This window comes from Miscanthus floridulus, chromosome 10 (genome assembly GCF_019320115.1).
Source record: "Miscanthus floridulus cultivar M001 chromosome 10, ASM1932011v1, whole genome shotgun sequence".
In the NCBI taxonomy this organism is placed as follows: domain Eukaryota; kingdom Viridiplantae; phylum Streptophyta; class Magnoliopsida; order Poales; family Poaceae; genus Miscanthus; species Miscanthus floridulus.
Window position 1 is genome coordinate 93,161,613 of NC_089589.1, and position 16,857 is coordinate 93,178,469.

The 16,857-nt window shown below is 48.0% G+C and overlaps 1 protein-coding gene across 1 annotated transcript; it reads left to right on the forward strand.

Moving 5' to 3' along the window:
* Window positions 1-2,145: 2,145 nt before the first annotated feature.
* LOC136485118 (silicon efflux transporter LSI2-like) lies at window positions 2,146-4,444 on the forward strand. The gene is made up of 2 exons (XM_066482065.1): window positions 2,146-3,325; window positions 3,443-4,444. The coding sequence occupies exons 1-2, from the start codon at window positions 2,734-2,736 to the stop codon at window positions 3,715-3,717; spliced, it is 867 nt and encodes a 288-aa protein (XP_066338162.1). The 5' UTR covers window positions 2,146-2,733; the 3' UTR covers window positions 3,718-4,444.
* The last annotated feature ends 12,413 nt before the right edge of the window (window positions 4,445-16,857 follow it).

Below are 16,857 nucleotides of genomic sequence, written 5' to 3' on the forward strand. Positions count from 1 at the left end.
AGGTATACGTGGGGGCTTGCGCGAGGGGTGCATGGTGGACCTGGCGCATGTGAGGATGGACAAGGCGCTCGGCTCCATGCCGGTGCTTTGACGCGAGTCCCCAATTGGACTTCGCCAGCGACGAGCTCGACAAGGGCTTCTATTGCCTCCTAGGGCTCCGTGGTGCTCCAGCGGACATGACAAGGCCAAAAGTGGCAACTTGGTGCTCGGCGCAACCGACCATGGCGGAATACGATGGGTCCGACAAGCAAGGTGGCCTCGGCAGCGCGTGACTAGCGCTGGACAAGGCGTTCATGGCCTCCCGAAGCTTCAAGGCACTCTGGCGAACACGGCTAAGGGGTAAAGGTGGCGCTTTGGGGGTCTACTGGCGTCGGTCGTGGTGATGAAGGCGCAGCAAACACGGCGTCACGGTGGCTCACGTGGCTAGATCTCAAGGTGGCCTTTTTATGCGCAAACGAAGTCATATGTGAGCAATGGAGGGCTACGACGGCGACCATTTAGCATGGTGGAGTCCGCATCGTGGTCGAGGCCACAGCGGCGGTGCTTCGTGAGGTCTCGGCTCCAGTGATCTAGGGGCTATGGTTGGCTAACGGGCAAACCAACTACGTGGCTAGGTGCGTGGTGCTACGTTGTACACCATCAGCCCTTCCTCGACCATCGAGGTGGCCAGTATCAGTTGGAACGCCTTCAGCACGGTGGTGGCAAGGGTGCGTGGTGGCTCTGGCAAGGCAGACGCGGCCGGTGGCTCCTGGGGTCTTTCCTCCTTCAACATCTAGCACAGGATGTGTTGCTTAGTGAGGGAAGCTCGTCATGGTAGGCTCCTTTTTTCTCTATTGGCTTGGTGCGGGTGGAACGACCTCGTCGTGGCCGTGCTTTGGCCATGGCGAGCGTGCTCGGGTGCTTGCGCAAGACACCAGTGTTTCCAAGCATCAGACACTCAGTAAGGCCGCAGCTTGCTGGGTACGTGCGGGTGAGAGTGCTGCGCTCTATGGTGGCCAAAGGCGCAGCCTTTGGGCCTCCCAGGTTGGAAGACCACGTCGGCGACCATGGAGAGCGCATGACGGTGAGCAAAGGGGGCTGGCAAGGTTCACCGTGGGGCTTGGGGCAGTAGAATGGCGGTGCAGTGGTGAGTCGGTGAAGTGGGGAGGCGAATCAGTGTCGTGCCGAACCACTACGGCGATGAAGACGATCGGGGAGTTGTCCTCGTCTCCGGCAGCGGCTCCACTACAATAGCGGCTCCACAACAGTGCTCTATGGCCTCTTTCTCTTGCCTTCTCGGCCATTCTCTTAGACATGGTGAGTTATTGTGAGGCCACTAGAGGCGGCGGAGTGGGTTAGGTGTTCGTACGGCACGGGGCTTGGCTTTTATAGCCACTGCCCAGCCACGCTGGGCTGTGGAAGGCGGGGAAGGGGAAAGGGCCACATGTAGGGTGATCCAGGGATCTAGGCTAGGGTTTTTGGGTGAGCGAGAAACTCACGCGGGCACTGGCGCTCCAAATTTCGAAAGGCGGCGGTCAAGGGTGGTCGGAGAGGTGACGCCGATGTTGCACGACGGGGCCACGGGGGTGGACGTCATGGCGGCAGCTGGAGCGGGCGAGGAAGGTGCCATGGATCGTGATCGTCGCATTCATCTAGTGGGGGTGTGCTAGGCTGGCGGGGTGCGGATGGCTGAGATGGCCCTAGGCTTCGGTGCTCGCCGGCGAGAAAAGTAGAGGGGAGAAGAAAAGCAAAGGTAGAGGAAAAATAAAGAGGATGACAAGTGGGTCCCATGGGCCACAAGTCAAGGACCAACAAAGGGAGGGGAACGGGGCGCGGTGGTGGCATATTCGGCGTGGGCGCCTTCAACGGGGCGGGCGCGCGGGCAGGGATGGGCTGGCTGGCCAGATGGGCCGGAAGGCGGGGGCAGGGGCAACGCGGGTAAGCTAGGCCGGCATGGGGCTCGGGCCTCTTTCGGTTTTCTTTTCTATTTCTATCTCCTTTTCTATTTCCTCCTCTATTCTTATTCCTATTCCTTACCACTTATACTTGTATACATGTATTCCATACATGTATACCTCCTCAGTGGAGTCCACCTAGGTCACCTTAGGGGTCTTTTGGGTCTAGCCAGGGCTGGGGCCCACACACACAAGCATTTATCTTAAGAGTCTTTTACTTGTATGCCATTAAAAAAGATGGTCTAATCGTCTATGTCCCTAAAAAGTTCGATCTATCGTCAGTGTCCAAGCTCGAAAAACTTTTCTCTCTTACGCCATTCTGTCACTAACGGTGTGAAATGTGGGTGGCAAAGGACTTGAATGCCCCTGGAACTTTTGTTTCTCATGTGCCACTGCCTGCTGGGCGGCACCGTCCTGGACCTATCCATCAACGGCCTCACCGGCCACATCCCGGCGTCGCTCGGGAACCTGACGTCGCTGCAGGAGCTTCAGCTCAGCGTGAACAAGGTGTCCGGCCCGATCCCGGCCGAGCTCGCGCGCTGCACCAACCTCACCGACCTCGAGCTCGACAACAACCAGATATCCCTGATGTGCCGCCTGTTCCCTCGAGCTCGCCGCCGACTTCGTGCTGGAGCTTGCCGCCGAGCGCAACCTCCCCGCCAAGCCCTTCCTGCTGGCGCTGGCGTCCAGCGCCAACATCGGCTCCAGCGCGACGCCCATCGGCAACCCGCAGAACCTGGTGATCGCGTTCAACAGCAAGATCCCGTTCCCCAAGTTCCTCCTCGGCATCCTGCCCGCCATGCTCGCCGGCATGGCCGTCAACATGGTGATGCTGCTGTGCATGTACTGGAAGGACCTGGATGGGAGCAGCAGCCCCATCGACGTTGACGGCAAGCGGATGGAGGCCGTCGAGGAGGGTGCCGGGGCCCATGCCGGCGTCGAGCGGAGCCCCAAGCTGCAGCTGGGCAGCACCAACGGCGGCAGCGGGTACATGTCGCCGCTGATGACGGAGAACATCTCCACGAAGCACCCGTGGTTCATGCAGTGCACGGAGGAGCGGCGGAAGCTGTTCCTCAAGAGCTTCGCGTACATCGTGACGGTGGGCATGGTGATCGCCTACATGGTGGGGCTCAACATGTCGTGGACGGCCATCACCACGGCCATCGCCCTGGTGGTCGTCGACTTCCGCGACTCCGAGCCGTGCCTCAACACGGTGTCCTACTCGCTGCTCGTCTTCTTCTCGGGGATGTTCATCACGGTGAGCGGATTCAACAAGACGGGGCTGCCGGTGGCCATGGCGCCCTACTCCAAGGTCAACAGCGTCGGCGGCATCTCCGTGCTGTCCATCATCATCCTCCTGCTCTCCAACCTAGCATCCAACGTCCCAACAGGTACGTACGTATTTATACGTAGCTGCATGCGTGCTATATTAATTGGTTGGCATGCATGTTCCTCAGCACCTGTGCTAATTAATTATTAATTGGTTGGTCCGTACTGCGTGCATGCAGTGCTTCTGATGGGCGGCGAGGTGACCTCGGCGGCGGCGCTGATCTCGCCGGCGGCGGTGGTTCGGTCGTGGCTGCTGCTGGCGTGGGTGAGCACGGTGGCGGGCAACCTGTCACTGCTGGGGTCGGCGGCGAACCTGATCGTGTGCGAGCAGGCTCGGCGGGCGACGCGCAACGCCTACGACCTCACCTTCTGGCAACACATCGTCTTCGGCGTGCCCTCCACCCTCATCGTCACCGCCATCGGCATACCCCTCATCGGAAAGATCAACATCTGACCAACCTCGATCGCTCACGTCGTCGTCGTCGTCGTACTCTCATCGGTATCATCATCGATCACTCCGGCCGGCCGGCCGTCGGTCGCCGGCCACCGTATCGTCGTCGTCTATCATCACTCTATCTTGATCTGCAGCTAGCAGGTAGCCACGCGATGCATGCGCATGCATGCAGGCATCAACGTAACGCCGGCTCATCGTGTGGTGTATACTTATATTACGACAGAGTATAATTGTACGTACGTACAACGTACAGTGCCCCTTCAGTTCCGTATATGTACGTGGTGTGTATTATATATTATTAATTATGGCTCTTTAAATTAAAGCTAGAATTCACTTTTAGCTTTATTTGCTCGTCATCAATCGGACTATATATTGTGATTTTGGAGCGAGAGGAGTAGCAAGTGCATCTGTGCGTGCATTCAGTGTACTTGTCGTTACATTATTGTATTTACAAACAATACTAGCTACACTCGGTGGCATCGGTAGAAAAGTGTTGGATGGAGGAGGCAGTTTTTTTTAAGGGGCAGTTGGAGCAAGAAACCTAGAAACTTGGAACTAGGTCCTTCGTATATTATCGCATCTCTTTCTCGGTATCTCACTGCCCTTTGTTTAAAAAAGGGGGCAATCATCAGACTACCATTAGTCATGCTCTGAAAATAAATCAAATTCTCAAGTCACTCATCTTAATTACAACATAGATCAACTACACAAGTATCTGCAAATTAAATGCAACACCTTAAAAAGTTCCAGGACGGTGCCGCCCAGCAGGCAGTGGCACATGAGAAACAAAAGTTCCAGGGGCATTCAAGTCCTTTGCCACCCACATTTCACACCGTTAGTGACAGAATGACGTGAGAGAGAAAAGTTTTTTGAGCTTGGACACTGACGATAGATCGAACTTTTTAGGGACATAGACGATTAGACCATCTTTTTTAATGGCATACAAGTAAAAGACTCTTATCTTAAACGTAGATCAAGTTTTAATTATCATCACATAAGATCAAGAGAAGCAACTCAAGAGTTGTATTAAGGCAAATGCTCACTAATCTAGATGTAGTTGCTACTTGTGCAACTAGAGTGGCTTCTTAGCATGCGTCACTTGTCACACAAGGGTTTTTGGAAAAAAGTTTTTGAAAGTTGGTATTTTTGGGTATAGGATTTTCTTGGTTGTTATAGCGGGCGAGCGATGGCGACTCCGCTAGGCCTTGGCTAGCGGCCAGGGTGGAAGCGCGCTGCAGTGCAGATGGCGGCACACTTGCTCTTCTACGCGTGAAAGGAAAGGGGCGTGGGCCTAGGCGAACAGGCTAGACCAGCCGGCAACGGCACCACGCGGCTGCACGCACGGCCAAGGGACAGGACGGGGACTAGGAGACTCGACTGGCCAGTCGGCAAAGGCGCGGCGGGACTAAGCGCCAACGACACCAGGCAGCGGCTGCAGCTCACGGCAGAGGCAAGTGGCGGTAGTGGACCCGTTCGCCCAGGTCGTGCTTAGATCCGATACGCCAGGCAAGGGCAGCGATGGTGCCTTGTCCGCCTAGTGGTGATGTTTGAAATTCCTAGACCGACCACGTTTGACTCTGTGCTCCCAGCAGCGGGCCCACACCCTAGGCTAGCCGTGGTGCGTCCGCAAGAGCTAGGGTGGTGGAGGTGCCCGCTCGCCCAGACAGCCGGCCAGTGGCGTTTTCCCCCCTCCCCGACCGACGCCTGATGATGCCCTACGAGCAGAGACACGGCGGATCCGGCACCGGCCACTACGGCCACGATAGCATCATGCGCGGTGGCAGCGACGGAGCGACTCCCGCGAGGACAGCGTTGAGGATGACGATGAGAAGGCGACGGCGGTGTGGTCCGACAAAAATCAGTGAACAGCCGGAGGTTGAAGATGAGGGCAAAGAATACATTCCCCCCATCTCCTCTCTCCATAATATGTTATGTTGTTTATGTGAAGGACTAGGAGGCACTCTTGAAACTTTAATGTATGTAGAATTACTCTCTAAAAAGAAACTTTAATGTAGAATTGAGGATGGCAGCCAAAGTTGGCACACCTAGATAATCACGAGTGGCTAGCTTTGGCGACCGCCGTACCTAAAGTATGTAGAAAATACTAAATTTATGTAGTGTATATATATATGATATACGTCAAAAATACATGCTGATCTGTTGTATCCGGTGGCCGAGCTGGTGATGGACCTATATAGCGATTAGCAAACCGAACAGAAAGAAGCTAATCTCCTCTAAAAAAATAGAAAGAAGCTAGCTAGCTAATCTGTCCGGCAACCACTAGAATGATGTGTTCGGCTGGGACAGTAAAGCCAATGCAAAAGCGATCGACCACGGCTGTCGCCAACTCGCCGTGCATTGGGGAGTACGTTGCGTTTGGGCATGTTTCAAGGAACATAGTGGGTGATCAATGGACGAATAGTAACAGGATATGCTATATTAAGCGGGATTTGCTTGTATGTGTTGGAGAGGAAAAAATTTAAAATTTCAACCCATAATATGTTATGTTGTTTATGTGAAGGACTATGAGGCACTCGTGAAACTTCAATGTGTAGAATTACTCTCTAAAAAAGGAAACTTTAATGTAGAATTGAGGATGGCAGCCAAAGTTAGCTCACCAAGATAATCATGGGCGGAGCCGGCTATCTGGCTAGCTTTCACTACGAGATACAGTAGATTTGCCGAGTGCCAGGGCACTCGGCAAAGATCCAAATACACTCGGCAAAAGCTTTGCCGAGTGTTACACTCGGCAAAGAACACACGACGTACAATTTAACGGCAAAGAGCTCTTTGCTGAGTGTCAATCATCGGGCACTCGGGAAAGACTTTTGCCGAGTGTCAATAAACTCTCGTCAAAAATGAACTCTCGGCAAAAAAAGGTTAATGGGATGGCACGGTGACGGCGCTTTTGCCGAGTGCACGACGGAAACACACTCGGCAAAGTTTCTAAACATTGCCGAGTGTCAATCCCAAAACACTCGGCAAAGTTTCTAAAGTTTGCCGAGTGCCAACTCCAAAACACTCGGCAATGTTTCTAAACTTTGCCGAGTGCCAACGTCAAAACACTCGGCAAACAAGCGCCCAACGGCCAGATTTTATGGTCACTTTGCCGAGGGTCAAGAAGAATACACTCGGCAAATCCAAAACACTCGGCAAAGAAGGTTCCCAGAATAACAGAAATTGGCCTCTTCGCCGAGTGTTTTGGCTTGACACTCGGCAACGTATCTCTTTGCCGAGTGTTACACTCGGCAAAGTGACCAAACCCCCCCCTTTTTTACTAATCTGTCATGCATAATGGACCCCTCTCAATTCACAATAGACCATCACAATTCACAATAAACCATCATCACATGCATAATTATATGTCACAGACATAATAAACCATCATCACAATTCACAATAAACCATCATCACACTTCACAATAAACCATCATCACATGCATAATAAAATATCATCACAAGTCACAACTAAGTCACAATAAGCCACAAATGCAAATGCAATCACTGCGGAGGCCCTTGGAACAACTGCGACAAATCCGAGTCTTGAGGCTCATTATTTAACGCCGCCGATTGATTCTGCACAAAAGAGAAGAGATTGCATGTGTGAGATAAGATTGATATTTATATGTGATGCACTTAATATCTAAGGTTCCTTGACACATAGAGATTGCACTTAATTCTGCACAAAATAGAGAACTATGGAGCCCAAGCTAATCTTAAGAGTTTAGTTGCAATATTGCAAATGCACATGCCCAATATCATCCAGCCGACTCGTGGACCAAAACCTATCTAAACAAAGCATCAAGACTACCCACGACTCTACATCTCTACCTAGTCACAAAAACGTGCAAAGTATTCAATCTAAAGTTCTCTAAGTTATTTTGTGCTAACATCTAAAGTTCTCTAACTCGGCTAGCACCTGCCAGATATGCTCAGGGACATAGCCTCAAACCATCACCGGAAGTAGGCACTCAAGCCATATGTGGTAATCATGACTCTTGAGCCCGTTGATTCGCATAGTAGCTAAGTTCACTCTCCTCTTCAGATTCGCTGCATACCCATCAGGGAACATTAACATTTGGAACCATTCTAGTACCTCCCTCCTTTGGGCCCTCGTCAAGACAAAATCGGCCTTAGGCTTTCTCCACGACTTGCCAGCTCTGGGAGGCGCCATGTCCAGCTTTGGTCTATGGCATAACCTCGCTTGATCCACTCTAGCCTTAACGTTATCCTTTGTCTTATCAGGAATGTCCATGATTGTACCAAAAATTGCCTCGGCGATATTCTTTTCAGTGTGCATTACATCAATGTTATGTGGAAGAAGAAGATCATCAAAATAGGGGAGGTTGCATAAGCACGACTTCTGTGTCCAAGCATGTTGCTCGCCATATCCCACAAAACAACCTTCTTGTTTATTGACCCCGAGAGCGTCTAACTGAGCACGAACCGTAGCTCCTATCATCATCTGCGGTGCAGGGTCTTTAACTACGACATCTTTCGTAAAGTTCTTGATGTCTAGTCTGAATGGATGGTCAAGAGGGAGGAATTGTCGATGTTTGCCGAACAAAGAATACTTGCCACCCTTTGTCAACCAAATGAACTTCAGAGAAGCCTTGCATACTGGGCATGGGAACCTCCCGTGAACACACTAGCAGCAGAAAATCCCATATGCTGGCAAGTCATGCAGGGAGTACTGGTACCAAACATGCATTTTGAAGTTTGTCTTTGTAGCTCGGTCGTATGTCCATACCCCTTCCTCCCAAGCACGGACCGAATCATCAATCAGAGGCTCCATGTACACACTCATATTATTCCCCGGGTGTTCTGGAATTATCAACGACAAGAATATGTTCTGTCATTGAAAGAGGATGCCAGGGGGAGATTGAGGGGGATAACAAATTTAGGCTAACAGGTGTACGGGGCAGCCACCATTCCATAAGGATTGAACCCATCTGTTGCTAGCGCAACACGTACATTATGAGCCTCTAGAGCTTTCTCACGATGAATCACATCAAACCTTGTCCAGGCTTCACCATCGGATGGGTGTACCATCTTCTCATGATTGTATCGACGTCTGTTTTTGTGCCATGTCATCTATTTCTTGGATTCCTTAGTCATGTAAAGCCGTTGGATCCTCAATATGAATGGAAGGTACCGTAGGATCTTCACAGGGATTGCGAGCTGCCTCTTCTGACCATGACCAGAGTTTACCTCCAGGAACCTAGACGATTCGCACTTCACACAGTACTTTTCTTCCGCATACTCTTTCCTAAATAAGATGCATCCCTTCGGACAAGCATGTATCTGCTCGTATAGCATCTTAAGTGCATGAAGGAGTTTATGTGTCTCATACATGCTCTTTGGCAAGATATGACCATCAGGAAGTTGGTTGCCAACAACTATGAGCATAACATTGAAGGCGTCTCGACTCAAGCTAAACTGGGACTTCACGGCCATTAGGCGTGCAATGGCATCCAGTTGAGAAACCTTGGAATTCCCGTGAAGGGGTTGTTGTGCCGCAGACAACATGTCGTAATACGCCTTTACGGTAGCCTCTGGCTCCTCCTCCCTACGTCCTTCATCGAAGTGTGCTTCATGATAGTCATTTAACATGTCTCCTACCCTGGCATCCCCATCATATTCCTCGATGCGTTGTCTCACGACCTCGTCTCTCCCATGAATGGCTTCACCATGGTAGATCCACCTGGTATAGTCTACCGTAAATCCATTCTTACAAAGATGTTTACCCATGACCACCTTGGTTTGCCGACGCATGTTTGCACATTTGCTGCAGGGATACCAAGTGACACTAGCTCCTTTAACCCTTGCAAATGCACGTTCCAAGAAAGCATCTGTCTTGTCAATCCATTCATCGGTCAACAAAGTCTGACTAGAGTAGCCCATGTACATCCACTCACGGTCATCCATCCTCTAGCATATCAGCGAGTAATATAAAAAATCACATTGCATCTACACATTCCTATACTATCTAATAGGTGAAGATAGGTCCTAATCCCACCCAAGAATGTGTAGATGAGGTTAGTTTCCAAGCTCTACTCCTATTCGAGATAGAATTTCAGCAGCACCTCCCCGTTGTTCTCCAAATACACATCCTAGAAGGGAGATTGTGTATCCGGAGAACAACAGGGAGATGCTGCCGAAACTCAATCATGGATCGGAGTAGAGCATGGAAACTAACCGCATCTACACATCCTCGGGCTGTCCAAAAAACATGGACAATTCGAAACAGATACGGTTATAGATATGCAAAGGTCTGCATATTTCCAACCGTATCTCTTTCGAACGGGAGACACCTAGCTAGGTTACGTGATATATAAACATAATACGAAAAGAAGGGTCTTTTATGCCTCACCTTGCTGTCCTGCAAAGTGATGAGTCGAGGATGTTGCAATAGCCTCTCCTGCAATAAAAGGAACATAATAGTGTCAAATTTAAATTTCGGCAGCACCTCCCCTACACAGGGAGGTTCCCAAAACCTGCAACAAATAAAACGACACGATGCTGACAACCACATACACTCGGCAACAAACGGCACGATGGCCGACAACCACATACACATACACATCTTATACCTTGCAAAACGACGGCAAGTTGTGGGGCGGCGGGAGGGCAAGGCGGAAGCAGGCGGCAGGGCGGGGCAGGGAGCGGCAGCAAAAACCTGCAAGTTGATATGTGGTTGTAAGATTCAAGCAAGAAGTGTTTAGAAAAACTCTAGAGTTTTATTATCAACTTTGTGTGGGACTCATATGATAAGGAGTGTAATCAAATTGAGCATCAACATAAGAAGCCAAGCATGGATAACCAAGACCAATTGGCTAATCAGATTGAGATAGAGAGGGATAATGACTAAAATCAATGGATACAATGATCAAATAGGATATTAGGCATGTTATTTGTCAAGGAAAGCAATGGGCATTCCAAATGTGAGTAGTACAAAGGATACTTCGCTCCTCTGTTTTCAATAAATCAAAACAAAGCATCACGAGCAGCCATGCAGCTCTCGGCGATTCTCAATTAGCATTGTTGACTATATTCACAGGATTAACCAACACTAAGTGGTGCCCCAATGAATGAGTAGTGTTGCATCTGCACGAGTTCACACTTCACAGGGAGTAAAACACCACCAAATAGGTATTGCGCAATGGACTGGAATAAAGATTTGGATCTGATTGGTTTCGGCGAAGGAATTAAATCCTACAGCAATGGGATCAATTCAACCAGGCGACCCACCCAAAACAAGAAGAGGGCGCGACGCCGGCTACCAGGAGACGAAAAATTCGACCCGCAGCACCGGTGAGGGTGCCTCCAGGGACGGTGCACGAATGAGGAAACAAATGCGCAGGCACAAGCGCGCGACCCTAAACCATGTCGTGACCCTAGAACTGGTGTTCCAGACCTCGAGCGTAGGCAGAAAATTTTTCACCAAAGTATGAAAAGGGGCAGACTGTATACCTGGCAATGGCAAATGGTTGCGCGGCAGACTGGCGGCTAGAGTGAGACCGGAGGGAGGACTGGAGGAGTCTGGTTCCTGAATCATGACAGGGGGAAAATGGCTTGTCGAATCTCTTCCCACCCCCGGCAGCTCTTAAATAGGAGTAGCAGCGATGGCGAGACAACCTCGTCTTGTCTCCAGCGGCGGACGCTGGGAAGCAGGGGCGTCGGGTGGCCGGGCCGCCGTTCGGCGGTGGGAGGGGCATCGTGCTGGGGGTCGGGAGTCGCGCTGGGGACCGGGAGGGGTGTTGTTTAAAGATCTAGTTTGGTTTTGGTTAATTGATGAAACCCTAAGTGCTAACCTAGTTTATCAAAGTGATTATGAGATAGGTAGCACTACTCCAAGTAAGGAAGCAATAACGAAGATCATGACAATGGTGATGGCATGGTGATGATCAAAAGCATGAACATGGAAAAGAAGAAAGAGAAAAACAAAAGGCTCAAGGCAAAGGAAGACACCGTATGACCGGACACTGGCTGTGTCCGTATGACCGGACACGTCCGGTCAGGAAAAATCGCCTTTGGGAGCTTACTGTAAACGATCGAACGCTGGGGGTTCAGTGTCCGGTCACTTTGTACTGAGCGTCTGGTCGCAACTTAGCCGTTGAGATCGAATGGCTCCTGTTGAACTTAGAATGACACATGGCTTACATCGGGTGATCGGACGCTGAGGTCCAGCGTCCGGTCAACATGACCGGAGCGTCCGGTCAACATGACCGGAGCGTCCGGTCAGCCTACGATGTGCCCAGTGAAGGGGTACAACGGCTCTATTTCGTGGGGGCTTCTATTTAAGCCCCATGGCCAGTTCAAGCTGACTCTCTTGGCCATTTTCATTGACATAGCAACCTTGTGAGCTTAGCCAAAGCCCTCCCACTCATCTCCATCATTGATTCATCATCATTGTGAGATTGGGAGAGAATCCAAGTGCATTGGTTGAGTGATTGCATCTAGGGGCACTTGATATTCGTGTTGCGCTATGGATTTCGCTTGTTACTCTTGGTGGTTGCCTCCACCTAGACGGCTTGGTGCAGCGGTGGAGGATTGGCACGAGTTGGTGATTGTTCGTGGCCATCTCCGATGATTATGAGGGGACTTGTACCTTCCCTGGCAGAGCGCCGAAAGGTAACTCTAGTAAATTGCTCGTGTCATTGAGTTACCTCACTTGTGGGTAGGTTCTTGCGGTGTCCAATCGTGTGGACAAGGTTTGTGAAACACCTCTTAGCCGCCGAACCACCAAGTGTTGGTCGACACAATGGGGACGTAGCGTGTTGGCAAGCACGTGAACCTCGGGAGAAAATTGGTTGTCTCTTGCTATTCGGTATTCTCCCAGTGATTGACTTCATATTCATCTTATGATTGGTTCACTCCTCTACACGGCGGTATAATCACCCTACTCACTTATTTATATTCTTGCAAACTAGTTGTGACAAGCTCATTAGTGTATTTAGAATTGAGAGCTTGTCTTGTTATTTAAGTTCATCTAGTGGAGCTCTTTAGAGTAGCAATTTTGAGAGCTCTTAGTGAGTAGTATCATTGCAAGTTGTGTGTTTAATAATCATTGCAACTAAAATTGTTGGATAGGTGGCTTGCAACCCTTGTAGAGCTAGAGCAAGTTTGCATTTCGCCATTTGTTATACTAATCGAATTGCTCTAGTTGATTTGTAGATTTTTAAATAGGCTATTCACCCACCCCTCTAGCTATATTAGGACCTTTCAAGTGGTATCAGAGCCATGGTCACTGTTTGATTAAAGGCTTAACAACCTCGGTGTCAAATTATGGCTCAAGTTGTGTTCAACCATGTGGGCGGCAAACCACCATTCTTTGATGGCACATGCTATAATTGTTGGAAGAGAAAAATGAGGATGTATCTTGATTCAATCAATGATCAAGTATGGGAAGTGACCGAGAATGATTATGCTATCATTGATCCCGACAATCCAACCAACCAAGACAAGACCACCAAGCAATGCAATACAATGGCTCTCAACACCCTATACATTGCCATAGATTCCAAGGTGTTTGAGCAAATCAAGGATTGTGAAAGAGCAAATGAGGTATGGAGGAGATTGGAGGAAACATATGAGGGCACACCGGCGGTGAAGAGTGCCAAGTTATATATCCTCAAGGACAAATTGACAAGCTTCAAGATGAAGGAAGATGAGAGCATTCCGGAGATGTTCCATCAATTGCAAGTGATTGTCAATGATTTGAAGGCATTGGGAGAGAAGATCAAGGATGATGATGTCTCCCATCGGTTCTTGATGTGCCTATCTCCAAGATTTGAGATGTTGAGATTGCTCATCATAAGAGGAGGATTGAAGGATATTACCCCCAACCAAGTACTAGGTGATGTCATGACCCAAGAGACATACCGTGTGGAAAGGGAGGGGGATGACAAGGATGACAAGAAGGAAGAAGAAGACAAGAAGAAAAGCATAGCATTCAAGGCTAGCTCATAATCATCCAAGAACAAGGGCAAGTCCAAGAAAGAATCATGTGATGATGATGATCTTAGTGACATTGATGATGAAGCTATGGCCCTCTTTGTTCGCAAGATGGGAAAATTCATGAAGAAGAAGGGCTATGGTGCAAGAAAGAGAAGAGATCACACCAAGAGCAAAGAATATATGAGAAGATGCTACAATTGCAAGAGCCCCGATCATGTTGTAGCAAATTGTCCCTACAATAGTGACAATGATGAGGATGAGAAGAAGAAGCTCAAAAAGGACAAGAAAGAAAAGAATTAGGAGAAGAAAATGACCTTCTAAAAGAAGAAGAAAGGTGGAGGCTATGTGGTCACATGGGATAGTGATGGCTCTTCGGATAGTGATAGCTCTAGTGATGATGACAAGAAATCTATCAAGAGAGCACTAGCAAGCATCGCTATCAATGACAAGCTCTCCATCTTCGACACTCCATCAACATGCCTTATGGCAAAGCCTACCAAGGTAAAATATGATGAGAGTGATGATGATGAATGTGAAAGTGATTCTTGTAGGAATGATGATAATGATGAGGAGGAGGAGGAGGAGTACACCAAGGAGGAGCTCTTGGATATGTGTGAGCAAGTGCACGCTTGCAATGAGATGAAGACAAAAGAGTGCAAAGAATTACGCAAGAAAGTAAAATTTCTTGAGCAATCCTTTGATGAGCTCAATGCCACTCATGAGAGGCTAATGGAAGCCCATGAGAAGATTGGCAAAGCTCACTCCTCTCTCATTCAGCAAGTCAAAGTGGAGGAAGCCAAGAAGGAGCAAGTGATTGTATCATGTGATGTGGGACTAACATGTGATCTTATTGATGAATCTTCTTATAAGCCTATTATAGTTGCTCTCACTAACACTCCTTGTAGTACTACCACTTCTACTTCACCTTTGAGTGATGGTCTCACTTGTGATGCCTCACTAATGGTGGAAAATGAGACCCTCAAGAAGGAGGTGAATGAGCTCACTCGTGCCTTAGGCAATGCCTATGGTGGAGATGCCCGCTTGCTAAAATGCTTGGGTAGCCAAAGGTTTTCTCTCAACAAAGAGGGATTAGGCTATACCCCCAAGAAAGGCAAGGCGGCCTTTGTCACTTCCAAAGCTAGCTTTGTGAAGGGCAATGGTCGGTTTTGCAATAGATGCAAGCAAGTTGGGCATGTAGAGCAATATTTCAAGATTAACAAGAACAAGTTACCTAATGTATCCTTAATTAAATTTGATTCTTGTTACATGCTTTTTAAGGGTACCAATGGTGTGAAGGCTAAGTTCATTGGTACACCAATTGTGGGCCCAAAGAAGAAGGCCATTTGGGTACCAAAGACCTTGGTAACTAACCTACAAGGACCCAAGCAAGTTTGGGTACCTAAAAGAAATTGATCTTCTTTTGTAGATAAATTATAAAGCCGGAGGAAGGCATTGGGTGCTTGATAGTGGGTGCACACAACACATGACCGGTGATTCAAGAATGTTCAATTCAATCAATGAAAACAAGAGCAATGGGATTGATAGTATCACATTTGGTGACAATGGCAAAGGTAAGGTCAAAGGGCTTGGTAAGATTGCAATATCCAATGATTTGAGCATTTCCAATGTGCTACTAGTAGAGAGCTTGAACTTCAACCTATTGTCGGTAGCTCAATTGTATGATCTTGGTTTCAAGTGCATATTTGGTGTGGATGATGTAGTGATCATAAGTGTAGATGGCTCTAACTTGATATTCAAAGGGTTTAGATATGAGAATCTATACTTGGTTGATTTCAATGCTAGAGAAACTCAATTGTCAACATGTTTGATCACTAAGACTAGCTTAGGTTGGTTATGGCATAGAAGGCTTGGTCATGTTGGAATGAAATAATTGAATAAGTTGATAAAGCATGACTTAGTTAGAGGCTTGAAAGATGTCACTTTTGAGAAAGATAAGCTATGTAGTGCATGTCAAGCCAGAAAACAAGTTGGTAACACACATCCTAAGAAGAGCATGATGAGTACATCTAAGGCATTTGAGTTGATGCACATGGACTTATTTGGACCAACCACATACACTAGCATTGGTGGAAACAAATATGGATTTGTGATTGTGGATGATTTCACTAGATACACATGGGTATTCTTTCTTGTTTACAAGGGTGATGGGTTTGCAACATTCAAATCATTTGTCAAGAGCATTCACAATGAGTTTGAAACAACAATCAAGAAAGTTAGAAGTGACAATGGTAGTGAGTTCAAGAACACTAGAATTGATGAGTTGTGTGATGAATTTGGAATTAGACATCAATTCTTGGCCAAGTATACTCCTCAATCAAATGGCTTAGTTCAAAGGAAGAATAGAACCTTGATTGACATGGCAAGATCAATGTTGAGTGAGTACAATATGAGTCATTCATTTTGGGCCGAAGCAATCAACACGGCTTGCTACTATAGCAACCGACTCTATTGTCACCCCATGATGGAGAAGACACCATATGAGCTATTGAATGGAAGAAAGCCAAACATAGCATATTTTCGGGTCTTTGGATGTAAATGCTATATATTGAAGAAAGGTTCTAGATTGAGCAAGTTTGAAAAGAAATGTGATGAAGGTTTCTTGCTTGGTTACTCCACTACTAGCAAGGCATATAGAATTTGGAATTTGGCTAGTGGTACTCTTGAGTAGGTTCATGATGTGGAGTTTGATGAAACAAATGGTTCCCAAGAGGAAGATGAGAATCTAGATGATGTGAAAGGCACTCAATTGGTCAAGGCAATGAGAAACATGGACATTGTTGAGATAAGGCCTAGAGAGGTGATTGACATTGAAGATGACAAAAATCAAGTGCTCTCTGACTCAAATGTGCAAGCTAGTGGTTCTCATGATCAAATTCATGCAAGTACTAGCAATAGGAAAGTGCAAGATCAACAACAAGTGGCTAGTTCATCATCTCAACCAAGTGATCAATCAAATGCTAACAATCAAGTGCAAGTGCTTCAACCAACCAATGTTGCAAGAGATCATCCATTGGACACTATCATTGGTGATATTTCAAGACGTGTGCAAACTAGATGAAGATTGGCTTCATTTTGTGAGCATTTCTCTTTTATGTCATCCATTGAACCTAAGAAGATAGATGAAGCTTTGAATGATGTTGATTGGGTCAATGCTATGCA

Excerpts from the sequence above, each read along its gene's own strand:
- LOC136485118 (XM_066482065.1), top strand. The coding sequence starts at position 2,734 with ATGCTCGCCGGCATGGCCGTCAACATGGTGATGCTGCTGTGCATGTAC. Across the intron at positions 3,326-3,442 it reads AGCATCCAACGTCCCAACAG|TGCTTCTGATGGGCGGCGAG; the intron begins GTACGTACGTAT and ends GCGTGCATGCAG.